General features: G+C 40.5%; 1 protein-coding gene across 1 annotated transcript; it reads left to right on the forward strand.

The window, feature by feature from the left end:
* Positions 1–492: 492 nt before the first annotated feature.
* LOC149089579 (uncharacterized) lies at positions 493–26,591 on the forward strand. Its single transcript, XM_089239126.1, has 4 exons — positions 493–620; positions 10,432–12,329; positions 22,251–22,532; positions 24,062–26,591. The coding sequence occupies exons 1-4, from the start codon at positions 600–602 to the stop codon at positions 24,231–24,233; spliced, it is 2,373 nt and encodes a 790-aa protein (XP_089095252.1). The 5' UTR covers positions 493–599; the 3' UTR covers positions 24,234–26,591.
* Positions 26,592–26,862: the final 271 nt, after the last annotated feature.

Raw genomic sequence — 26,862 nt, forward strand, 5'->3', positions numbered from 1 at the left:
ATTGAAAAAAAAAGTTATTGATTTTTTTAAATTAAAATTTTTATGATATTAATTAATCTCTGATCAATTAAAAGAAGCATATCTGACACGACATTCAATACTGTCTTCACCTTTGTTAGCCAAATAATAGCCCTCATCTTTTTCTCTTATAACAAAAAAACACACTTTCCTTCATCGTGTCCAAGGTGAATATCAGGTGTCATGTATTTTCTCATTCAATCATCGCGGACATGACTGGACAGCAATGGAAGTTCAACAAAGAGGGGGGGAAAGTTGTTCTTTAAATAAAAAGGTTAGTTCATAAAATAGCCTTTCGCGTGTCTTTTTTTGTCTGAAGAAAAAGAGGGTGGAGTTACACACACAGATCTTTGCCTCCAAAAAAACACACGCAAAGAAAATGGCCACAAGGAAACCAAATAAACAATAAAACGAGCCCAATAGCCAGGCTTGAAAAACGCACGCCCTCATATCCTTCAGTTCAGTTATATCCGCGCAAGGATAAGACGGCAATTTCTTTTTTTTTTACCTTCTATATCTTATCATCATAATCATCATTATTGTTATCATCATCGGTCCATCACTCCGAGTTCGGATAAGCCATGGATTCACTGTGCCTAATGGTAAGTGCCGTACTCCGTAGAAAGTAAATATTTCTAGCAATTATACGGGACAGCTTTATTCCGGAATGACTTTGTTGCGATGTAGGAAACGGATAAAATGGGCTTGTGTTGGAAGGTTATCCTGGAGGAAATTATTTCCTGTGGGAATTATTTGCATAATTTTAAGAACTGATGAATGTTTGGGAATGAACATCGAATATTCGAATTAATAATAAAAAAAGTTATTTTTCAGTCAGATTCGGTTGAGAATTTGTAATATTATTTGAATATGAAGGTAAATGCAAATTCCTATTCGATTACAACAACTATTATTGATCATATTTACGAATAATATTAATTTACATATATCATTATATATCTCACCAGTTATTCGCTAGCATACATTTCCGTATAATATCTTAAAATGTTACGCGTAAATAATATAATTTGCTAATAATAATCTAATTTGAACTAATAATATAATAATAAATATCTTTACATGTTGTACGTAAATATCTTTACATTATGTTGTACGTAAATATCTTTACATTATGTTGTACGTAAATATCTTTACATTATGTTGTACGTAAATATCTTTACATTATGTTGTACGTAAATATCTTTATATGTTATACGTAAAAATGTCTTCATTTCTTATAAGTAAATATCTTCCTTTCTTATAAAATCTAAGTAAATATGTTTCTATTTTATACATAAATATGTTTCTATTTTATACATAAATATGTTTCTATTTTATACATAAATATGTTTCTATTTTATACATAAATATGTTTCTATTTTATACATAAATATGTTTCTATTTTATACATAAATATGTTTCTATTTTATACATAAATATGTTTCTATTTTATACATAAATATGTTTCTATTTTATACATAAATATGTTTCTATTTTATACATAAATATGTTTCTATTTTATACATAAATATGTTTCTATTTTATACATAAATATGTTTCTATTTTATACATAAATATGTTTCTATTTTATACATAAATATGTTTCTATTTTATACATAAATATGTTTCTATTTTATACATAAATATGTTTCTATTTTATACATAAATATGTTTCTATTTTATACATAAATATGTTTCTATTTTATATGTTACACGTAAATATCTTTATATGTTACACGTAAATATCTTTATATGTTACACGTAAATATCTTTATATGTTACACGTAAATATCTTTATATTTTATTCGTAAATATCTTTATATACGTAATATTATAGGTAAATAAAGCACATACATTAACGTAAATATCTTATTGCTTGAAAGTTATTGGGTATAATATTTATGCTTATGATTTTTATAGAACGTTATTGATATAATTCTAAGAATTATCAACTAAATAAATCTAATTAAAATTTATTATTCGGAATTGAGCGTCAATATTTTTGAATTACTAATTCATATATGAATTACTATTTTGAATTACTAATTCTACATCATATTTTGATATGGATTATATGCTACATATTTTTTTTTTACATCATGTTATTAAAATACCATTTTTTAGTAATTGTAAGGAATTATGAAATATTTAATGATATTTTATTTGAAACAAAAGTTTGTGTAACATTTAAATGAAAATTAGTTAAATTTCTTTAAATTGAGTACATCACTGAATGGTTTTTTTTTCGCCACAAACTAAAAAAATTTGAATAACAAAAATAATTTAACCTTAGTACAGTCGAATCTTGTTTTAACGAATATCGTTATAGCGGAAATCCCGTTCAAACGAACAATTTTCTAATCCCCCGGATAAGTTTACATAGGAACAATGGAAAAACCTGGAATACCTTAATAACGAAATTTCATTATAGCGAAGTGATCTCTCTCCGTTCTCTTGGAGTTTGTTATAAGGGGATTCGACTGTATATATGAAATGTTGTAAGTTTTAAAAACTAAAATATCTAACTTAGTTAAATATGTAAGTAAAAATTGTTATTGATTTCAATTTCGAATATATTATTTTTATAATTTAGAGAGAAATTCGTATTTACTGAATTCTACAATATATATATTCTTATTATAATTCTTACAATTTCATTAAATTATAGTGTTTTTTAACTTTTTTTTCCTCTTCTTTGTGAGGTATATTATTCAAAATCAATTTAATAATGCATCTATACAGGCTGCCCGAAATTATTTGCAAAGCCAGTTCCTCTGCAACCATTGACTTTAGAAACACACCTTATAGGTTTTCGAATGACGTGTTTTTACTCAAAATGTCTTAAATTTCCCAAAGGGATGCATATGCCATTACCAAAACACGAAATTTGTCAATTCGCGACGCGGCCGGCCACTTCGCGAATTGGCCGATTTCGTTGAATATCGACCCGGCAAATGTCCGAAATTCGGTCATTTTCTGGTGATCATTGGCCGGAGTCCGTTAACAAAAAAAAACATGATTAGGAGATCATCGTCAAGTTGGCGTGTTTTTTCGTGGTAATTACGTCCACGTTAGTTCTGTCAACCCATCAAACCGCAGTCACTTTGCGATAATAATTTTTTTCCCTCCAAAATTTGGCAGAAAATATATATTATGTGTTATATATATATATATACAGTCGAACCCCGTTATAACGAACTCCAAGAGACCGGTGGAATCTCGAATAACGAAATTTTATCATAAAGGAATTCCAGGTTTCTTGCATTGTTCCTATGTAAACGTACTGGGAGATTAGAAAAGCATTCATTAAAACGAGGTTTTCGTTATAACGGTATTCGTTAAAACGGGATTCGACTGTGTATAGTTATTTGGTATTTTTTTGTATGTTTTGTTTTTAAAAAATTCTTTAATCTGATTTAAAATATTTGTGCTCATATATATTAATATATATAGACATGCATCACCGTGACGATTAAAAAAATAGATTTGGCTCCTACCGGGCCGTTTTACATCAGCACATCGAATTTTGGCCAGGGATAACCGGCCACTTCACGAAATTGCCGGCTAATGCCCGAATCATTTCTGCAATTCGGACTTTGGTGAAAATTGTTGGACGATTCGCGAATTGGCGCACTTCAGGCATTGCATATACAAAAAAAAAAAATTGACATACTGCGTCGACCCTGCGTGCTAAAACTTCCAATTAATGGAATGTAAATGAGGCTCTGAGAAGTCATTTACGAAAAAATTGCATACTTTTAAATGCAATATTAACGGAGATATTCAACTTTGAAATTTTCAGCATTTATTGCCAAATGTAAAATAAATTCAATGTTAAAAAAAATGACAAAAAAAGTTATTAATCGTCAAAATAATTTTCAGAAAATATAATTGTCACTTACATATATTGTGAATAAAAATATTAAATGGGGTTGAGTTCATTCCATTTGTGAACAGTCCCTAATGCCAACTTTTGAGCCAATGAAAACTTGGCTACTGAGTCATAAGTTGTCAAAACATCGTGATTTCGTATATTTGATATCTCGATAATTATTGCATTTCAAAATATGAAATATTTTCGCAAATGAATTTTCCGAGCAGGTTCTACATTAGAATAATTGGAAATTTTAGCGCACGGGGACTGCATAAAAAGTTAATTTCTTTATGTATTCGACTTCGTCGGCTAAAGTCCCGTTTACACGCTTTAAGTGATTCAGTAGTTAACTAAATATTTTAAGTTCTTAAGTGCTTTAAAATTTATGCACACATTTCTATCGCTCTACCAGAGACGCGTACTTTCTGTTCATCCAGCCCGCAAGGGGCTTCTTACCGAGGGACTTGGGGGGGGGGGACTCATAGACCCGGCATTCCCAGAGAAAATGTTGTCCGCTCAGTCAGTCAAGGGCCGTTTACACGCCGTTAACTTGTCAAGTGATTTAGTTGAGAAGTAAATAAAAACCGGATTTTATATTTTTCCGGTTAATTAGACCTATGTGCAAGGGTCAGTGGGCCTGGTATAAAAATTATCCAATGAGCATTTACTAACTCCACTTAACGTGTGGACACTTTTTGAGAACTTGCCAACTTAAAATTTAGTTAACTACTAAATCACTTACATGATAGTCTACTATTGCTGGTGTTGGCCAAGGTGACTATTACTAAACCATACATGCACCTCGTCCACATTCCTCTGCGGAACTTCTAACGAATTAGTACATGTTGGAACATACGTGTGTGTGAACCTGCCGTGAAGTTTGTTTCTGTGTGATGCTTGCTGTAGTGCCGCCACCATCTGCCATTAATTTTTCTAACTATGAGTGAAGTGTAATGATTGAATAACTGTATCGTTGTAGGCCTGTTGCTCTCTGTGGATGAGACTTTTTAACTGGAAGATCGGCCCGCATTTACTCCACGAAATTGGGAACCACAGGCTAAGCTCACTGAGGGCTGGCTGACTGCCGCGCGTCGCATTATTAGATTTGAGCAATCCACGGTTTAATTGAACCAGGGATCTCTCTCAGTAGGTTCGGGTTTGGCCACGATTACAACTCTAATGTTTCCCTGATCTGCCTTCGACCTTGTTTGTTCGAATGTTGTGTTCGCTGTCTAGATAATTTCCAACGCGCATTTCCGAGCAGCTTTCCAATGGACCACAGCTGAATCTCAAGGCGTGTCCAACCCCTCAGGAACGCTGTGATATCTATGTCGGATGGGGGCTCAGGGTGCGTCTAGTAGTGAAGTAGAGTCAACTTGTGGCTCCGTATACAGTCGACGCTCGATATAACGACCCAGTTCGTCCCGTCAAAAACGGATGTTATATATCGAATATAACGTATGAGGACGTAATATCGAAAGTGAAACATATATGATAGGCGTTGTAAGAAAATATTTGGGACTTATACTACCGGTCGTTGTAGTGGAATAGTAACTATAACGTGGGATCGTTATAACGAGCGTCGACTGTACTACTACTGCTACTTAATCGCATATGCACCTCTTACAAATTCCTCCGAGAAACATCTAACGAATCGGTACATGCCAGGATGTGTGTTCTGAGTGCATGTGTGGCCCTAACGTGTTTGTGTTATCAAAGTTGTAGTGGTTCCGTGCTTTACTGGTGCTGGCTGCAATCTGTCTCCCATATTTTGGAGTGAGAATAGTAAATGCTTGAATTTTCACGTTTTGCAAGCATCTTGTTGAAGGTCTGCCTGACCTCTTCCGAGAGACATTTCCAAATGGGAGACCGGCTCGCGCCTCGAAGTTGAAAAACCGCAGAAAACCAACTTCAGCTGACTACCACTGCGCCGTCAACGGAGTTCAAACCTGTATCTTCACGATGATGGCTCCTTATACAGGGTGCAAAGGTAACAGGGCGTACTGCATTTTATTGGCTAACCGTTGATCCTAGGGTCGTACTTCCAATTAGAAAAATGATCCAAATAATGTGTGTAAAACTCCTAAGTCATTCGTATTGCAAGGGGTTGTATAGTTATTAAAATACATGAAAATTAACTTTTTATACGGACAACCTATTCCCAAAAACTCAATTAGAAAGTTGTTGCTCTGTCTTTTCTGATGCCAAAAAAAAAGAAATCCCCATTTCTCAGTGCAAATCAGAGAGATATTTGAATTAAAAAATGGAGAAAAATCGGGAAAAACAGCATAAACTAATGGAAAATGCTTCCCCCCAATTTTGAACCGGAATAGTTCTGGAGCACTGCATTTTCACGTAGAAATCCCGAAATCATTTTCTCCATTCATTCTGAATTTTTCATCAATCCCGGAGTCATTTCCTCCATTCATTCCGAATCTTCATCGATCCCGGAATCATTTCCTCCATTTGTTTTGAATTTTCATGGAATTTTCTGGAATAATCTCTGAATTATTTTTATTATTTTCGATTCATCGATTCTGAACTTTCATTAGTTCAAAGACAATTTTTTTTCACTATGTCTTAATTTTAATTGGTTTTGGAATTAGTTCTTCATTCAATTCGAAATTTTCTTCAGTTAGAAAAATTTTCATTATTATTATTTTTTTGTTAAATTTTAATATTGTCTCCAGCATTGCCGTACAGTATGTTTCATAATAATGTATGAATTTTTAAATGTCGATTCCCTTCTCCCACAGAATATTTAAAATGAGGGGCCCCTGAATCATTTTCTCACCAAGCCCGTTGTCTGATGAGTGCAGCCCGGACTAGAACAACACGTTACCCAATCACATCCGAAAGCCAGTGCCTTAGAACATTAAAAAAGCGCAGAGGTCTCCAACCTTTTTCTCGTCGCGAGCACTGCTTTTACCCGTCACCAAAAGAATAGCAAACTTACGGCAAGTTTGACCATACGAATGCGTGGAATCAGGACGATTTCAATCCTTGAATACAATTTGTACAAGGTGTTTAATTGCAACGTTGGTCAAGAGCGCTCTAGCACCAAATAGGACGCGATTACCAAGCTCTCTGGGTGCTTCAGGGAGCAACAGATTGAAGATTCCTGTTCTAGGGATCAAGTTCAGACTTACTGCATATTTCAGCTGTTAACCAAGAGAGACACGTTAAACATCCTAAGGATGATCAGTCGGGTGAACGCGCCACCAATCGGCGAATTTTCGTACTTTTTCCGTTAAATTAGTGGTGATTGCATACAATTTGAAGTATCTGTTGTCCGAATTCAGCGTCACTTGAACTAATAAAACACCTCCCTTAATCCTCTTGAGTTAAGAAATGTTAATTTCGACAACCCTGAGAGTTTTTCATCCTAATTAAATCGGTATTGGATACGAATTCCGAATCCGAACTCCCGGAAACGAGTGAGAAACACCAAAGTGTCACTTCCGTCTGTAGTGACTAAAGTGTTAGAGAATAACGTCACTTCCTTGGTGGCATCGTTATTACGGATGAACTATTTTATTTTTTTTTCACGCAGTTACGGACTTGGGATTCCTATTTTTGGGACTAGATTCGTGACAATCTCAGCGTGTATTCACTTTTCCTTTTATTCCGTGGTCATTGGTTTCGTGGTCAGTGGCGTATTCGGGTCATTTACACGTTCGTCGTCAGCGACGAAGGAGAATTATTATTTATTTTAAGAAATCGAAACTTATATTTTTCCACCCCATTGACACTACTTTTGCTTTCGATCGGGCTTTATGGCGCGTGGTGAAGCGGCTGTGCATCAAACAGCTGTTTAATCTTCCAGAAAAAATAATGATTTAATATTCATGTTTGGGATTTCGTCCAAATGGTGGTCATCTTCAGAAGCGTGGAAACATATTTTCCGGATTATATTATAATTCGTTTCCTCTTACTTTTTTACGTGTTTCCTTATCACACTATATTAATACATACCTCAGTGATGGATGGAATACAGGGTTGTCCCATAAATTCGTAAATAGTTTAGAAATTCATGAAAAATTGATGTTATTCTGACAAGTGGGATTTTTCACGGTACGGAAAAAAATATTTCAAATATTTGTCGATAGAGGGTGCTGCACGAAAGCAAATCGCCGGAAATGTGCAAATCCGATCATTTGATCGTTTTTGTCGCATCACAGTCATTTCCCGCCCACGAGGGATAATTAAACCTGGACCTGCAATTTATAGCCGATTCCAAACGGCAGCCTTGTATTTTATACTCACCGAGAGGTTGATGCACTAATCCCCCTCCACCCCACCCCCGTATAGGGAGGGCTTCCTGCCGTAGAAATCTTTTTCTATGGTCACGTTGCTGTTTCTGTTGTACCCCTGTGTCAGGAAAGTTTCTGACGAGGACGAACCGGGTATCGTACTCGTGACACCTCTGAATATCCTTTGGTATTTTAGGTACTTGAGTATCATATTGACCTGGGCTACCGCGCCCTCCAACCTGAGCCCTATAAAATGCTGGGTGTGCGATTAAAACAGCTCATTTCTGAATTTTCCTGAAAATGGGAATTACTTATAAGGTTTTCATCGGGATGTTGGCAATGGTGGACGAAACACTATTTATTGGTGGAGTTGTTTTACCCCAGCCACGAATATCGGCCGACGTTTTATGAACGTTTCGAACACAGAAGAGATTGAAGAAAGGTTCATGTCCAATCACTAGTTTATTACTCATTACTCCCAACTTGCTTTCGTGCAAACACTCTCTATCGACAAAAAAATTATCTGCATTTTTTTTCTGCACCAAAAATAAATCCCCTTTCGTGATATAATGACTTTTTCGCAAACCGCATTTAAATATACAAATTCCTTCAATTTTTTGGAATTTTTAAACTATATACGAATTTATGGGACACCTTGAACCTGTGAAGAAGCCTGAGTAAACATTAAAAATTTAAGAGCACACACATGGAGAGTGACCAGACATCTAATTTAAAAGACCTGTCCGGTTTCCTGGCCGATTTCTAAAATTGGCAAGAATTGGTGATATTCGGTTAGATTTGGCCAGATGTCCCGGTTGCAGTCACATTGAAATCTGGTCACCCTATCCATACAGCAATAATCTTCACCGGCTCCCAGAACATACTCTCACGGGCCCTCTATAGTGAATTTATAGTGTGAAAAGCAAAAAAATGGTAAGAATCATCCCGGGCTGGAGAGAGCCTTGTCAGCCTCCTCCTCATGGGGGGCATGCCCGATAATAATACTTTGCAATTTTTTTAAACACTTAAAACATTGATTTGCCTGAGTGAAAGGGATCTTCGAAAGATCTTTTTAAAGCTATTGGAAGCCCATGGTGTGACGTTCTCATAGCTTCTGATGTGACAGCGCTTATCTTAACGCTTCTGGAAGTTTCTGATATGACTGTTCTAAAACCTTCTGGAAGTTTCTGATATGACTATTCTAAAAGCTTCTAGAAGTTTCTGATATGACTATTCTAAAAGCTTCTGGAAGACCTTGGTGTATCGTTCTCAGAGCTGCATATATGTAGCATTTCCAAAAATTCCAGAAGCTTCTGATGTGACATTCTCTCAAAACTTCTGGAACGTTTGGTGAGACATTCTCAAAGTTGCTGAATGTGACATTCTCAAAGTTGCTGAATGTGACATTCTCAAAGTTGCTGAATGTGACATTCTCAAAGTTGATGAATGTGACATTCTCAAAGTTGATGAATGTGACATTCTCAAAGTTGATGAATGTGACATTCTCACAAAACTTCCAGAAGCTTCTGATGTGACCATTCTCAGAAGTTCCGGAAACATCTGATGTGGCAATTCTCAGAGCTTATGGAAGCTTCTGATGTGGCAATTCTCAGAGCTTATGGAAGCTTCTGATGTGGCAATTCTCAGAGCTTGTGGAAGCTTTTATGGCGTTCCAAACGCTTCTGATGTGGCAATTCTCAGAACTTGTGGAAGCTTCTTATGGCGTTCCAAACGCTTCTGATGTGGTATTTCCAAAGCTTTTGGAAATCCCTGGTGTGGCATTCTCAAAACTTCCAGAAGCTTCTGATGTGGCAATTCTCAGAGCTTATGGAAGCTTCTGATGTGGCAATTCTCAGAACTTGTGGAAGCTTCTGATGTGGTAATTCTCAGAACTTGTGGAAGCTTCTTATGGCGTTCCAAACGCTTCTGATGTGGTATTTCCAAAGCTTCTGAAAATCCCTGGTGGGGTATTCTCAAAGCTTTTGGAAATCCCTGGTGTGGCATTCTCAATACTTCCAGAAGCTTCTGATGTACCATTCTTGAAACCTCTGATGTGGCAATTCTCAGAGCTTATGAAAGCTTCTGATGTAGCGTTACAAAAGCTTCTGATGTGGTATTTCCAAAGCTTCTGGAAATCCCTGGCGGGGTATTCTCAAAGCTTCTGGAAATCTCTGGCGGGGTATTCTCAAAGCTTTTGGAAATCCCTGGTGTGGCATTCTCAAAGCAGCTGATGTGGCATTAAAATACATAAGCACTGCACTAATTGCTCTCTATTTCTACTTCTAGGTTCTAATCGCTGTCGTTACACTGTCACAAGCTACCGCTGTTCTGAAATTCACTGAAAACACGACGGAGAGCCTGACTCGGAGAGATTCGTCGTCATCTGTTCGCGAGATTTCCAGTGCCACTGACTCGGACATCAACCTGATACAGATAGAAAACTCCCCGAAGCCGACTTTCACAAAACCTCAATCCGAGAGCAACGTCCAATACTCAAGGCCAGACGGAGAGCGCAGTGCGGTATTCGACCATCCCAGACTCAGGCCCCAACCCGGAACCAGAGTCAATTTCGACGATTCCAATGAATCTGACAGACAAAGATTCCGCGGGTTCGGTTATGACAACCAGAGAACTACTCATTTCAAACCACACATTCCCTTTTCACCGAAAATCGGCGACACGGGTTTTCACCTGACATTGGGTGGGTACCAGCGTTCTCCGGATGACCAGGGGAACCCCGCCTTTACGAGCAACGGGGCAATAACAACAACAACAAAAGAACCATCGGAAGACGACCAAAGGCAGAAACAAGTCCAAGAAGGTAGCAGCACTCAGCAACAGCACAGAATCGCTCACCAAACCGCGCACAGTGTACCGAACATGAACCCTGGTCCCCAGCACCAGCCAACTGCCATAAGCAATCCTTTTAGTGGGAGTTTCTACGGGTTCCAGAACGAAGTTCCCACCAATCATTTGGCTGCACAGGGGGCTTATGCTTCTTCTTTCCCAGGATTCATGTCATCCAGCAACAACAACAACAACAACATGCAGAATCCACAGGCAGGTTCAGCAACGGACTACAACTCGAACTTCTTCCCCGGATTCGGCAGCAATGAGATCGGAAGCTTCTCACCGTTCGATCCCAACGCCAATTTCAACCACGGAAGTTTCCCGCAAACGACAACAACAAACGCAGCGGTAGGTACCGAGAACCCGTTCGCTGCATATGCTGCCAGTTTCGGCCACACCTTCCAGCCTGATAATAATAGTCCCGGATTGGCTCACTACATGCTAAACCAACAGAATAAGTCGCCAGCCATGCAGGCTCCGAGTATTCACAACTCCTACCCGATGTCGTCAACGTTCAATCCGCAGCCGACGTTTTTCGGTATGAATCCGATGCAGTTTGGCAGTAATCAGGGCCAATTCGTTTACCCTAACGTCCCAACTCAATACGGGTACCCTTACTTCCCACCCGCGACTGTCCCGGATAAAGTGACCGCTGCTCCAGACAAAGAGATGCAGAGGTCCGAGACCGAGAGCCAGAACGAAACGCCTCGACCGAGACAAGAAGAAAAAAGCGTGACGATCTCAACGCCAACGATGACCGACGTCCCGTTCTTCCCCAGAGATGCTGGATTCGGACAGCGTCTGAACGTTGCCAATGACTCCAGCAACGCCACCGGTCAACACCCGCCCCAGCTCACGAACCAGTACTACAGCAATATTCCTTGGCTCAACGGACATACACTGACTCACTTAACGCCGCCGCCCACTGACAACGAAAACAAGTCGAATCCCAACTTCACACATTTCCCATCCAATGGCTTCGACACCTCCGAGTACTTCAGACACCTGCAGGCAGCTGCAGGACCTTACGGACACGTGACTTCTAATTCCGGTCCTACGAACTTCTTCCTGAATTATCCTTCCGCTCGCCCAGACGTCATGAGTCCGTCGGACCCTCAGCAGCAAGGCACATACATCAGTCCCTTCCTCAACAAAAATGCGTCTCACCCTCAACAAGGTGGTCAGGAACCGACTGGTGGTTTCTACGGTTTCTATGGTGGGGGTCCGACGAGTTCTGAATCTAAGGACTTCCAGTACCAGCAGCAGCAGCAGCCTTCCTGCTCCAGGCAATCGGGGAATTCCACGATATGCTTCGAGGATGACAATTACCCGAGGTAAGAAAATCATATTATCACTTAGAGATTTTCAAATGCCAACATCTTTTGAGATTGTGATACCGGAAGATTTACGGAAAATTCACCGACAAAAATTCACTGCGAGGGAAATTCACCGACAAAAGTTCGACACCAGTGAGTGAGCTAGTGATTGAGCTAGTGATTAAGGCCGCACACATAGTGAGGCAACCACGTGGTACGAGGACGGAGAACAGACATTAGCGACTAAAACACTATGTTTTGTTACACACTGCACACACACTCGAGAAGCGAGACAAAGAAGAGAAAAGTGAGCGAGCAATGACCGTGTGAGTGGCCCAGTGAGTGATAGAGTGGTCAGTTGTGAGTGACAGAGTGGTTAGAGATAAGCGACCTAGTGAGTGAATGAGCGTCTCGAGGAGTTAATGAGATAGTGAGTGAGTGACTAAGTTACGACCCAGTGAGTGAGCGACAAAGGGAGGGAATGACCTGGGGAGTGAATGAATGAGTGAGCGACTAAATTGAATGAATGATCTGGGGAGGGAGTGAATGAGTGAGTGAGCGACTAAATTGAGTGAATGATCTGGGGAGTTAATGAATTAGTGAGCGACTAAATTGAGCGAGTGACAGTGAGCGACAAAATCAGTGAATGATATGCATGACCGAGTAAGTTAGGGACAGAGTGAGCCTCACTCACTCATTCACTCAAAACTGTCACTCGATCAATCCCTACGTCGCTCACTTACTCTCTAGGACACTCACTAACCGGTCTATCACTCACCGAATCATTCACACGGTCATCGCTCACTCACTCACCCGTGTTGAACGGTCGTCGGTGAATTTTCCTTGCGGTGAATTGTTGTCAATAAATTTTCCGGACACGGTGCCCGACATTCTTACGAAACTTATTGTATTGCTCGAGTTTCATCCTAGATTTTTGGTCCCAGTGACCACCATTGCCCCACATTTGATAGTGCTGTGGCCCTAGGCCCAAGAACGAATACCTAGAATGTTTTTTTAGACAAAGCATTCGATAGAAAGTGCCCTCATAAAAGATCATGACCCGGAGACTAAAAGATCTCGGCCTAGGATCCCAAGTTCCAGGATACTGTGGTGATGATCTTCTGAACTTGGTTCGAATGTGAGCTCTTCAGACTAGATCTCCGGTGGTTCAGCAACGCTGAACTTTCCTGGTTTTTCCAGGCAGACTAGAAACTTCAGAAAAGTTCTTCGCGTGGTGATCATCATACGCGTAACACGAAAATACATTCATTGCAAACCCTTGGCAATCTTTCAATTTCGTTTTTGGTAAGAGGGATGGCAGCACCTACTGAACTCAATGGTTTACGGAAAATTCACCGACCAACAATTCACCGACAACAGTTCGTCATGAAGCTACCGAGTCCGTGAGAGAGTGAGCGAGCGAAATATTGAGTGACTGAGCTACTATGTCCGTGAGTGAGTGAGTTGGCGAGTGGGTAAGTGATCGAAAGAGTGCGTGATTGAGTGGTTAAGTGAGCGAAAGAGTGCGTGATTGAGTGGTTAAGTGAGCGAAAGAGTGCGTGATTGAGTGGTTAAGTGAGCGAAAGAGTGCGTGATTGAGTGGTTAAGTGAGCGAAAGAGTGCGTGATTGAGTGGTTAAGTGAGCGAAAGAGTGACTTGGTGAGTGAGTGACTCTTCCACTCGTCCTCTAACTCACCCGCTCACGGACTCAGTAGCTCGCTCGTCCACTCGCCCGTTCACTCACTCTCCCAGTCAGTCATTCGCTCACTCGCTCGCTCACTTACCCCCCTCTCCCACTTACTCGCTTCTTCACTCACTCGCTCGCTCACTTACCCCCCTCTCCCACTTACTCGCTTCTTCACTCACTCGCTCGCTCACTTACCCACTCTCCCACTTACTAGCTTCCTCACTCACTCGCTCACGGACTCAATAGCTCACTCGCTCACGGACTCAATAGCTCACTCGCTTACGGACTCGGTAGCTTCACAGCGAACTGTTGTCGGTGAATTGCTGGTCAGTGAATTTCTGGTCGGTGAGTTTTCCGGACACAGAACTCAATGCGCTTAAAATATGTAAGTTAAAGTTCCCGGAATGCAATGTTTTTTTAACAACTTTTTTTATATGTGTTTAAAGATAATGTATTGCCTGAATGGAGATAGACCGAGCATGTGAACGGTCGGCCTGAAAATTGTCTGACGTGATGAAAAACGGGATTCGCGCCAGAGGCGCCGACATGAAGAAAACACTGGGGGAAAGGGAACTGAAAGTTGCTGGTCTTCCCGGATATACGACACACAAGCGCGTACGCAAGAGAAGGAGGTGCATTGCATTGTTTTTTCAAAAAATTATCGGGGGGGAGTGTGTCAGCCATCTTTACAAAATTTATTGGGGGGAGGAGCTCAAATGGCCTCAGCCCCCAGGTTCTAGCGCCTATGATTCAAACGTCAGTGAGTCTTGGGGCTGACTATCCATGTACGTTCGCGTTTAGTGAATAGAAGTTCTAAGGAAAGAAGCTCGTTGCTTCTATAGCGTAGTAGTCTAGCACTCTCACTCGGCATGTGAGAGGACGGGGGGTTCGATTTTCCCGCCGGAGACAGTTCAGTTTTCTTTCCTGAATTCATCTTCACATCAGAATGTTGTCAAAACCTTCATATGAATAGCGGAGGATAACGTCACATCCGGGGGGGGGGGGAGATGGAGGTCATCGCCCCTCCCAAGAGCCCAATAATATGGAGAAAATTCGTCTGTCTCGTAAAATACGGGATGATTCGATGCTTTTGTGCAATAAGTCTCTTCTCCGACACATCGCCCTGGAACCGCTATATTCACTGCTGAAGATGTCTGCCTCGGCTTCGTTCGCAGCTGAAGATACCTCGGCCGCATTCGCAGCTGAAGATGTCTGCCTCGGCTTCGTTCGCAGCTGAAGATACCTCGGCCGCATTCGCAAATGAAGATGCCTGCCTCCGCTCCGAAGATTTTGGCCTTCGCTCAGGCGCGGATACGGGGTAATGACCGCCCCCCCCTCTTCCTAAGAGCCGAATGATATCGGAAAATTTGTCTGTCCCATAAAATACGGGACTTTCAAACGGACTTACACAATTCGCTCCTCCCATCACATCGTCCCGGATCCGCTCCGGATAATTCAATGAGCCCGACAGGAAGCACTGGAACAAAAATCATGTACCACGGGACCTTCCAGAGCAGTGTTTCTCAAAGTGTGCGTCGCGGCTCCTATGTCAGGGGCATCACGAGAAGTTGGTGCATTAATGTGCGCCATTTCAAAGCTGCAAAGAGTGAATCTCTTCTAGACTATTCTGGGGAGCCACGGGTGGAAAAGGTTTGAGAACCACTGTTCCAGAGACTTGATCATTATTTTGACTCTACTCTTTAGCATTGGCCATATTGGCTAAAAAATAATGTTTGTATTGGGGTTTTTATAACGAATGAGAGTGTGGAGACGTGTGGAAATGTTTCTTTACCGGCAGGGGGAGCTGCCCTTTTTCGAAATTATCAAAATTATTCATGCAGTTTTTTTTTAGTTCTCGGTAAACCCCGTTATTTCATGCGTTCTGTAATCTTCGCATTTCATTACTATTAATTTACTTTTTCAAACACGACTTGTTTTTAATGTATCTTGATTTTTGAATCACCCTGTACATCTTTCTCCTAATTTTACATTTCTGCAGCAAAAATAGTGGAGGAACTTCTTGCCTTTTTTAAGTATTTTCTTCAATGTTTCTTAGGCCGGTATTACACTATAAAAGTTTGATAAAATCCCTTTTATAAAACTTGAAAAATCTAACCAATAAGGTTATTGGTTACATTCTAGAAAATGCAATCGTTGACCTTATTGGCTGCATTTTTCAAGTTTTATAATAGCACTTTTATCAAACTTTTATAGTGTAATACCGGCCTTAAATGTTCCATAAATAGATATATTCTCGGTAGGTTCTGATATTTTAGCGATTGTGTATCATATTTGAGTTGCGGGAGGGAGGGGGCAGGAATCACGTGAAGGGCTCCGGTTGCCAGGGCGACCACATCACCACCATTGGCTGAGTTCTTATTTTTGATTGTTGTTGCTCAGACGTCATCAAACATAACGTGGGCGTTGGACAAAAAAAACAGTGTTGTTGTCTAGCAAGCAATACACGCGTCAAATGCTATTTTTCGCCGGTGTGGCGATTCTTATTAGAATCTATTTCAGGAATCGTCGCATCCACTCAGTCATGATAGTGAGAGAACTTGAGACAGACATAGGCGGAGATAGACTTGAAAGTCTGTGGGGGGCACGATGATGGTGATGATGCCAATTCATATTTACACGTATATATTATATCAGACGACTCATGCCCCCCCCCCCTGCATCACCGCCCATGACTTGAGACCCCCCCCCCCTCCCTAGACCTTTGAATCGTCTGTGAAAACTTCAAGACCTAATTTTTCAGATGCCATTCTCATAACCCCTGTAAAAAATGTTTGTAAATTCATTCGTACCTTGTTCTCCCTCTTCAACACCAGTAAAAATTTTTGTAATTTTATACCCGGTTCTACTTTTAACACTGTATAATGTTTCTAAACGAATTTGTGTCGCGGGCCACTTGAGAGTAATCTGCGAATGTGCCACAGGTCACTCAAGTTTTCTGGGGATGTGCCACAGGTCATTCAAGTTTTCTGGGGATGTGCCACAGGTCACTCAAGTTTTCTGGGAATGTGCCATAGGTTACTCAAGCGATCTATAAATATGCCGCTTAGTTCATTTTCACAAAATCAGGTTTTGACTTCGTGAGGAACATCAACTGATTGCGAGGGCAACACTTGGCCTGCGGGCCGTATTTGTTGAACATGTATCCTGCACACCCGTGGTTCTCAACCTTTTTTAAGCCCGCGGTCCCCCTTTTGAACATATTTTTTCTCGTGCACCCTTCCGTCTTACCCGGGACCCCCCCCCCCCCTTCAATGAAGTAGCAAGACGCTTTCTGTTTTTTGAGTTGAGTTTAGTGAAAACTCTAAATTTATAATAAACAAAAATTTCATTAATAAAATCTATCTCTGGAACCCCTGGACCAAGCACGGCTCCAGACGGGCGGGGGGGGGGCATTTCTCTCAAAAGCCGAAATCTATAGGAAAAATTGGTCTGTGACGATACGTGACGAACCAACGAGAATAAACGTCACACTACACCAGCGCCACCTGGGACGCAGGACCGAACTTAAAAAAAAAAGGCGTTAATCCGTGAGAAAAAAAAAAAAAACGACGGAATTTTCAATTTTCTAACGGAAATAGAGCAAAGCGAGTTCGTAATCATCAACTTGTGGCGTGGTTTTTAATTTCCGCCATTGCTTTCAAAACCCGGATGTTGACGGAAGCACCATTAATGGATTCTTCTCGTATGTAAAGTGTGTGCGCGTGCGCGTGTAACATAATGTTTTAAATTCTCGTAAATTCCCTCCTGGAAAAAGAGAAATTTAACGCTTCGTAAGAGAAGATAAAAAAAAAACTCAATTTATATAATACGTATGTATGAAAATAAACAAAATTTCCCCCCTCCATTTTGTTTTGTAAATGATTCCAGAGATAAATAAACTAACAGCTTGAGAAAATAACGGCCGCCATTGTTTTGTTTTTGGTAATGAAAAGGGGGGGGGTTGAGATGGAGGTGAACAAAGAAAAAAGTAAAATGGCGTCGGGCGTGTCATGCATACATAGGCCTACACGTACAAGAACAATGATTAAAATGCTTTTTCTAACACATAAAAGAGACACAATAAGTGTTTATTTATCCTCGTACCAGGTACTGTTCATTACACAATAACCAACAATGTGTTTTTTTGGTTTTTTTTTTTGCGTGTCAATGGGATTGCTAGAACAATACCTTCTAAAGCAGGTGTTGGCTAGAATCACGTTTCGTTTTAATCATGATCACGGCCGTCTTAACACAGGACTCGTTATTGTTTTTAAATACATTGTGCGCGATGTACAGGGTGTCCCATAAATTTGTGAATGGTTTAAAAATTCACAAAAAACTGAAGGAATTGGTATATTTGAATGCGGTTTTCGAAAAAGTTATTCTCACGAAGAGGGAATTTTTGTGGTAGGGAAAGAAATTCAAAGTTTCGTCGATAGAGGGCGCTGCACGAGTGTGATTGGCCCCTGAACCTTTCCTCCCATCTCTTCTGTGCCCGAAAGGTTTTCATAAAGATTTAGCTGGCGATTCGTGACTGATGTAAAACCACTTCACCAATAGTACTCTTACTACTAATGTCAGCATCACAATATAAACCTTATGTAAACGCCAGTGACAGGAAAATTAAAAAATGAGCTGTTAATTGCACACCGTTCATTTTATAGGACTCTGATTTGCATATTTCCAGGATTTCATGCAGCTCCCTCCGTTGACGAAAATTCAAAATAATTTTTTTCCCCCATACCGAAAAAAATCCCCCCCCCCTCTTCCGTGAGAATAATTTTTTTTTGCAAACCGCATTCAAATATACAAATTCCTTCAATTTTTATGAATTTTTGAACCATTTACGAATTTATGGGACACCCTGTATATGGGTATCAATAAAAAAAACCTTCGATGATTTCGGACCCCTTTGCTTGACTCTAGGTCCCAATACCACCCTCCAAACTTTATCCGCCCTCCATTTGTTTCAAAAATTTTATACGAAATCAATGCCGCTGTGGTGGTCGAGTGGTTATAGTGACGGACTCGCGATGCGAGGATCCGGGTTCGAACCCCACAGTGGTGGTCGGCTTGAAGTTGGCTTTCTGTGGTTCCCAACTTCAAGGCGCAAATGCGAGCCGATCTCCCCGTTAAAAAGTCTCGCCACAGAGAGCAACAGTCCTACAACGATAAATCATTCAATCATAACACTTCACTCATAGTTAGAAAAACTGGTGGCAGATGGCAGCACTACACATAACAAGCATTACAGAGAAACAAAAAACTTCACTACACGTACACGCACATTCCCGCATGTACCGATTCGTTGGGGGTTCCGCATGTGTGGCAGTAGGTAGGGCCTCCAAAAAATGGCTCGGGGATCCATGATGTTCTTAAGTCAGCCACCTCATTGGGCAATTTGCCTGTTGTGGCGTTGTATTTATACTGCCATACCTAAATTTCTAATCATAACTCGACAATGACTTTCCTTGGTGAATTAACGGATCATGATTTTTAACTCTTGGTGAACTGATCATGATTTTTTCCTTTGAATTTGATTGATCGTGATTTCTTTATTTATGGATGAACTTGATCATCTCTTTGAAATTGATTAACCATGATTTTAACACGTTTCAAAAATTTATCTCTACCATGATCTTCTGGTTATCCTGAAACTTATTGATTGAAGTATTTTTTAATATTGTGGATGAACTTCGAGAGATTTTTTTCCATGAATTGGATCTATTATAAATGATCGGTAGCCATGAAAAATTTTAATCGGTCCTATTCACACCATAGAGAAATCTTGATTTTTCTAATCTGATGTTTATTTTGAATTTAGATAAAATAGACTGATGAGAAATCAATTTTTCTCTCATAAAGAGATATCAATCAAAAGTGTTAAATGTGTTTTCTCGTGAAAAGGTGGTCTTTTCCCTTGTAAATGTTTCCCAACGGGGGTGCAATCTAGGTGAACTTGATTGACCATGATTTTCAGTCATCTTTGAAGGTGATCGATCATGATTTCGAGTCATCTTCGAAATTGATTAATCATGATTTTAAGACATCTTCGAAATTGATTGATCATGATTTCAAGTCATATTGATTGATCATGATTTCAAGTCATATTGATTGATCATGATTTCAAGTCCTCGAAATTGATTGATCATGATTTCAAGTCCTCGAAATTAATTTATCATGATTTCAAGTCATATTGATTGATCATGATTTCAAGTCCTCGAAATTAATTGATCAGGATTTCAAGTCCTCGAAATTAATTGATCAGGATTTCAAGTCCTCGAAATTAATTGATCATGATTTCAAGTCATATTGATTGATCATGATTTCAAGTCATATTGATTGATCATGATTTCAAGTCATATTGATTGATCATGATTTCAAGTCATATTGATTGATCATGATTTCAAGTCCTCGAAATTAATTGATCATGATTTCAAGTCCTCGAAATTAATTGATCATGATTTCAAGTCCTCGAAATTAATTGATCATGATTTCAAGTCCTCGAAATTAATTGATCAGGATTTCAAGTCCTCGAAATTAATTGATCATGATTTCAAGTCATATTGATTGATCATGATTTCAAGTCATATTGATTGATCATGATTTCAAGTCATATTGATTGATCATGATTTCAAGTCATATTGATTGATCATGATTTCAAGTCCTCGAAATTAATTGATCATGATTTCAAGTCATATCGATTGATCATGATTTCAAGTCATATCGATTGATCATGATTTCAAGTCATATCGATTGATCATGATTTCAAGTCATATCGATTGATCATGATTTCAAGTCATATCGATTGATCATGATTTCAAGTCATTGATTGATCATGATTTTAATTCATCTTCGAAATTAATTGATCATGATTTTAATTCATCTTCGAAATTAATTGATCATGATTTTAATTCATCTTCGAAATTAATTGATCATGATTTTAATTCATCTTCGAAATTAATTGATCATGATTTTAATTCATCTTCGAAATTAATTGATCATGATTTTAATTCATCTTCGAAATTAATTGATCATGATTTGATAATTTAATGATAATTCGAAGATGAATATCTTCGAAATATCTTATCGTGAATATCTTCGAAATTAATTGATCATGATTTTTTAACTCATATTGATTGATCATGATATTAAGTAATCTTTGAAATTCATCGATCATTATTTGAGTCATCTTCAAAATGTATCGATCATTATTTTGATTCATTTTTTTAAATCGATCAATCACGATTTTGAATCATCTTTAAAACTGTTCGTAAAAAAACAATTTTGAGTCATCTCTGAAATTGTTCGATAGGGATTTTGAGTGATCTCTTTGCAGTTTATTGGTAATGATTTCGAGTCGTCTTTGAAAGTGGCAGATCATGATTTTTTTGCCGCATGATTTTAAGTCACCTATGAAATTATTATCGTAATTTTTAGTTATTTTTTAAATCAATCGACCATGACTTTTTATCATCTTTGAAACTGATTAACCATAGTTTTGAGTCATCTTTGAAACTGATTAACCATAGTTTTGAGTCATCTTTGAAACTGATCGATTATGATCTTAACTAATCTTTGAAATTTATCGATCATGATTTTTGGGTGATCTTTGAAATTGATTGATTTTTATTTCTGTTAATTATTTGTGATCGATTCTAGTCAAGCATGAGCTCCAAATTACGCGAGGATTTTATCAATATGGGTTGCAGTGCCGTAACTAGCCACTATGACCACTCGACCACCACGAGTGGTCATAGTGACGGTCTCGCGTTGCGAGGTCCCGGGTTCGAACCCCACCGTCGCCGCAACACTACATACGCACTCAAGACTGGTAGATACACACACACACAGTTATACTTCCGGAACAACTCACTAGGTAGTAAATCGCCCATAGATGGTGATAGACCTGAAATGTGCTCGGTTTGAAAGAAAGAAAGAAAGTGCCGTAACTAAGCAGTGCACCCGCGCAGGGCCCACTTGGATGGGGGAGGCCCTCGAGGCCATTATGTGCCCAAGAATGGGGCCAGAAGGGGCCTAAATGCAAATTCTTGCAGAATGGCTAGTTACGGCACTGTGCATACGCAAGATTGGCATTACGTAAATTAGGCAGAAGAGGCCCCCAAAAAATTGATTTTGCCCCGAGTTGCCAACTCGTTAAGACGGCCCTGCCTGCCTGTATATATTTTAGCCAAAAAAAATTAATATTTTATGATGTTTTCCTTCTTTTTTTGCGAAAATCTCAAAAAAAGGAACGAAATCCTTTACGCTCTGGAGACGGAATCGTTACTGTTGAGGAGATTGATACCGTCCAGGATGTTCCGAGAAGGATCCGCGGATCCTACAAAGGACCAACGAGACGACGACGACGAGGACAGCGACGAGAAGGAAGAGGAAGTCTGCGACGCGGATGTCAAGAGTGGACGTCCGCTCCGGGCTCGGAACGTCGATGGTAAATGGAAAATCCTCGTCAACGTTGACGGCGGACGTCCCGGTAGAAACTTCTTCCAGAGAGTCCACACGGAAACGTGCAGGTAAGAAAGACCACTACAGGTGATACTCACAGGCGGGTTTGCGCTTTTTGCCGCCTGCGGGCTACCCGAATTTCGCCGCCCTTCTCCCGTTATAGTCTAATTTTCTTAACCACTCGTCCCTCAAATTTGTCGCCCTGTGCTATAACCGACTTGCCCCCACCCCTATAAATACGCCTCTGTCTCTGAGTCACTCTTTTCATCACTCACATGCCTGCACACTTTCTTAATCACAATTTTGGTCATTAGGAATAGCATCATACTGACCTATTCGCTCACTCTTTAGGTTACTAATGGTTACGTACTCTCTAGGTCACTCTTTTGGTCGCTAATGGTTACATACACTGAAGGTCACTTTTATTGGTCACTCCTATGCTCATACATTCTCTATGTCACACTTCTCGCCGCTCACTGACCTGGTCGTCACTCTATAATTCACTGTTTTGCTCACTCTCATGGTTGCATAATCTCTAAGTCGTTAACTGACCTTTATCCCTCGCTCTCGAGGTCCCTATTTTGGCCACTCACATGCTTGCACACTGTTCTGGTCACTCATGTGCTTAAACGGTGTTTTGGTCATTCACGTGCTTGCATATGCTCTAGGTTACTCTTTTGGCCACTCACTCACCTGGTTTCTCACTTTCTAGGTCACTCTTTTGGTCATTCACGTGCTCGCATACACCTCTAGTCACTCACATGCTCGCACACTCGTAATAGGTAGCTCACTGACCTGGTCTTCCACTTTCTGTGCCACTCTTTTGATTATTCTCATATTAACATACTTTTTAGGTCACTCTTTCGGTCACTCCCATGGCTAAATACTCTCCATGTCACTCTTTTGGTCACTCCCATGGCTAAATACTCTCCACGTCACTCACTCTTTCACTCTTTTAGACACTGCCATGGTTACATACTCTCTAGGTAAAATTTCTGGTCTCTCACTGACCCGGTCCCTCATTTCCTAGGTCACTCTTTTGGTCACTCACGCTTGCACACGCTCTGGTCAATCTCTTGGTCACTCACGCTTGCACACGCTCTGGTCACTCACGCTTGCACACGCTCTGGTCAATCTCTTGGTCACTCACGCTTGCACACGCTCTGGTCAATCTCTTGGTCACTCACGCTTGCACACGCTCTGGTCAATCTCTTGGTCACTCACGCTTGCACACGCTCTGGTCAATCTCTTGGTCACTCACGCTTGCACACGCTCTGGTCAATCTTTTGATCAGTCACATGCTCAAACGCACACACTCTCTCTCTCTCTAAGTCACTCTTTTAGTTGGCAGAGGCGAATTTATGGTCTCACCCCGGTGTACAAATTTCGTCATCGGTCTCTCATTCTCTTGACCACCCATTCCCTCAAATTTGCTGCCCCCCCCCCTTCTCAATTTCCCTTCCTTGCCCATAGCCCTTCAAGAGCCCCCCCCCCTACCCCCCACTGTAAATATTCCTCTCTGCTAACCGTTACTAAATTGAATTTTCTTCTTGATCCGCAAACATGATCATGATTATTCTTCATGTTCTTTTTCTAGGAGGGCCGGCGAAGTTTGCACGCATACTCTGAGGAACGTGCCGACCAAATGCGTGCAGAAGTTCAACGTCGTGCAGTTGTTGTCGTGGGAACCTCGGGCCGGGGTGCACGTGGACGCCTTCGAGTTCCCCGTCGCCTGCTCCTGTCAAATCGTCAAGACGCAGAGGGTCTGAACCAAAATCGATGGGAACAACGCGTGACCCTCGGCAATAACGTGATCGGGAATGGATTCGGAAATGGCTCGCATCTTTTGAACATTCGTGCAGATTCAAACTGAACTCGGACAGTATCTTTCATGGACTGCCTTGAAAAGGGACTAGAAACTTTAGCTGGTCATACGCATTGACAGGCCGATGTTTAAGGTCTCTTATACGCCCAATTAAACTTCAATAAAATTTAGGAAGAAATTGCCGCCCTAGGCAGCTGCGGGCTTGAATCCAAGGTAGGGAGGGGCAATCGATTTCCCCTACTAAGACCCGGATAATACTGGAAAAATCTGAAAATGTGTCTGTCCCGTGAAATACGGGACTATCCCACGACAAACAATAAAATGTAGGAAAAATTTGCCGTCCTAGACAGCTGCAGGCTTGAATCTGGAGGGGGGTGATCGCTCCGACGAAGAGCCGGATAACACGGGAGAAATCTGAAAAGCTGTCTGCCCCCGTGAAATACGGCACTACCCCACAAATATGAAATCCCCCTGGATCCGCACCTGGCGGCTCCACACATGTGGGGCATGTCCTTAATATTTTTCACGTACCGCCCTGGAAAAATGACTATAAACTTTAGCTGACCATACGAATTAGTAGGCCCATATTTAAGGCCTCTTACGTCCAATCAAACTTCAATAAAATTTAGGGGGAAAAATTGTCGTCCTTGACAGCTTGAATCTAGAGGGAAGGGGCAGGACCGCAACTAGGGGGCAGCAGGCGGGGCTAGACACGAGGGGGCGCAAATTTCATTCCGAAACCTCTCTTTCAACATTACAAGGGGCGTCAAAATTCGCTCTTGGTGACCAAGCATCTAGTTGCTGCCCTGGGAAGGGGGTGATCGTGCTCCTACCAAGAGTCAGTTGGTTAATACGAGGAAAATGTGTCCATCCCGTGACAAGGAGCCCACCGCACGAACATCAAATCACCCTTGATTCGCGCCTGGCAGTGACACATGTCCGACAGGCCTATACATCCACGCACGTACGTGTCGGAAATGACGTATTCAGACGCATGTTCTATCCAGAATTCGTCTTCACAACCACTGCCTGTCTCTGCCGTTGGTTCGAAGCCTCCGCATATCTGCCCCACAAGAGTAGGGCTGACAGGGTTTCAGCCCGGGACGAGACTCTGATCGTTTTCTGTTCCTTAACACTTTAAACTCACTGCAGAAGGGTCTGCCGAAGATCCCAGCTTACGGACCCATGCTTCTCCGTCATTGCCTCCTCCCAGGGTCGCAACTAGATGCTTGTTGAAGGAGAGATCATACGGTAAGACCCACCTAGACCCACCACGTACCGGGCTCTTCCTCTTCTATTAAAGAGAGATCTTAATATTACTTTATCAAAAAAGATGGGGAATTATAATTTAACTTGTTTTCTAAAAAAATTGATCAGTATTTCTGAAACTTTTTATCAGTATTGGCAGGGACGGGCTTAAGTATTTTGCGGCCCGGTGCAAAAATGAAAATTGCGGCCCTTGTGAACAGGGGTTTTCCAATACCCCAGGGTGTCCATGGGTACTCTGGTGCCCGAGAACGACTGTAAAACTCCTTCGTAGTCATAAAAAAATTCCATTTGGCAATAAATATAGACAAAAGTGCCCGCTTTCCAGTAAAAAAATTGCGAGTGCGCCCCCAGGCGCTCGAAGATTTGGGGCTCTCAGGGCTAGAAAACCGATTATCTACCAAGGCCCTCAACCTTCTCTATCTTGGATTGAATTTTAAGCTATTACTTTGCTAAGAAGTTGAAGTCAAAAAATGTAATCATTTTTATCCCCTTTTGCGGCCCCAAAAATTTAGCGGCCCGGTGCGGCCGCACCCTTCGCACCTGCCTAAATCCGGCCCTGAGTATTGGCTGAGTGCGTTTCGAATCTTTATACAGTACGTACTGTATTTTCTCTAGGGTTACCACACTTCAAAACTCAAATGAAGACATATACGCGAACACTCTTGGAGATACTTACATATGCTTACAACAGATGACGCTACTACACCAACTGTTGTTTTCCAGCCGGAACAGTTGGCGGAAAAAAGCTGTACAGTTTTCTTTTTATGGCGTTCAATTTCTGTATCAACATCGAACAACTCCGAATTATTTTTTTAAGTGTTCAATGTCTTCACTCTCTATTATCCAATGCTGCGTGTTTAATGCCACTTTGTAATTTTAATTCACCCTGATTGTAGATATAAAAAAAATGTAGATATTTTTGAGCACGCATGCGTTATTTTCAGAAGCAAATGTTACGTCATGCTAAATATACAGTGGCTGGTGTTTTTTTTTTGCCAATCATAGTCATGCTTCGTTTTCTGTTATAAGAAATAAAGATTATTCATGGAAATTGAATATGTAATTTAATTTTCTATGCAATTTTGCTTGCTGCCATCTATCGTTTTTTTAGTTTTATATATCACTAGCTGATACCCGGCGACGTTGCCCGCCCCGTAAAAAATTTATATATGTATAGCTTATTAATTACTTCTTAATCAAAAAAATTTCTGCATCAAGTAAGAAAAAACTACTTTTATATTTAAATATTTAAATTAAAATCTTCAGGCAATTGCTTGTGGATACACAATATGTTTTCTTTTTCC

This window comes from Pholcus phalangioides, unplaced genomic scaffold, assembly GCF_987345545.1.
Source record: "Pholcus phalangioides strain wild (caught in Gottingen) unplaced genomic scaffold, Ppha-v1.0 ptg000002l_1, whole genome shotgun sequence".
NCBI classification, from domain to species: Eukaryota; Metazoa; Arthropoda; class Arachnida; order Araneae; family Pholcidae; genus Pholcus; species Pholcus phalangioides.

Coding starts and splice junctions, on each gene's coding strand:
- LOC149089579 (XM_089239126.1), top strand. CDS start 600: ATGGATTCACTGTGCCTAATG. Junction 621..10,431: donor TGGATTCACTGTGCCTAATG/GTAAGTGCCGTA, acceptor TTCTACTTCTAG/GTTCTAATCGCTGTCGTTAC. Junction 22,533..24,061: donor GTCCACACGGAAACGTGCAG/GTAAGAAAGACC, acceptor TTCTTTTTCTAG/GAGGGCCGGCGAAGTTTGCA.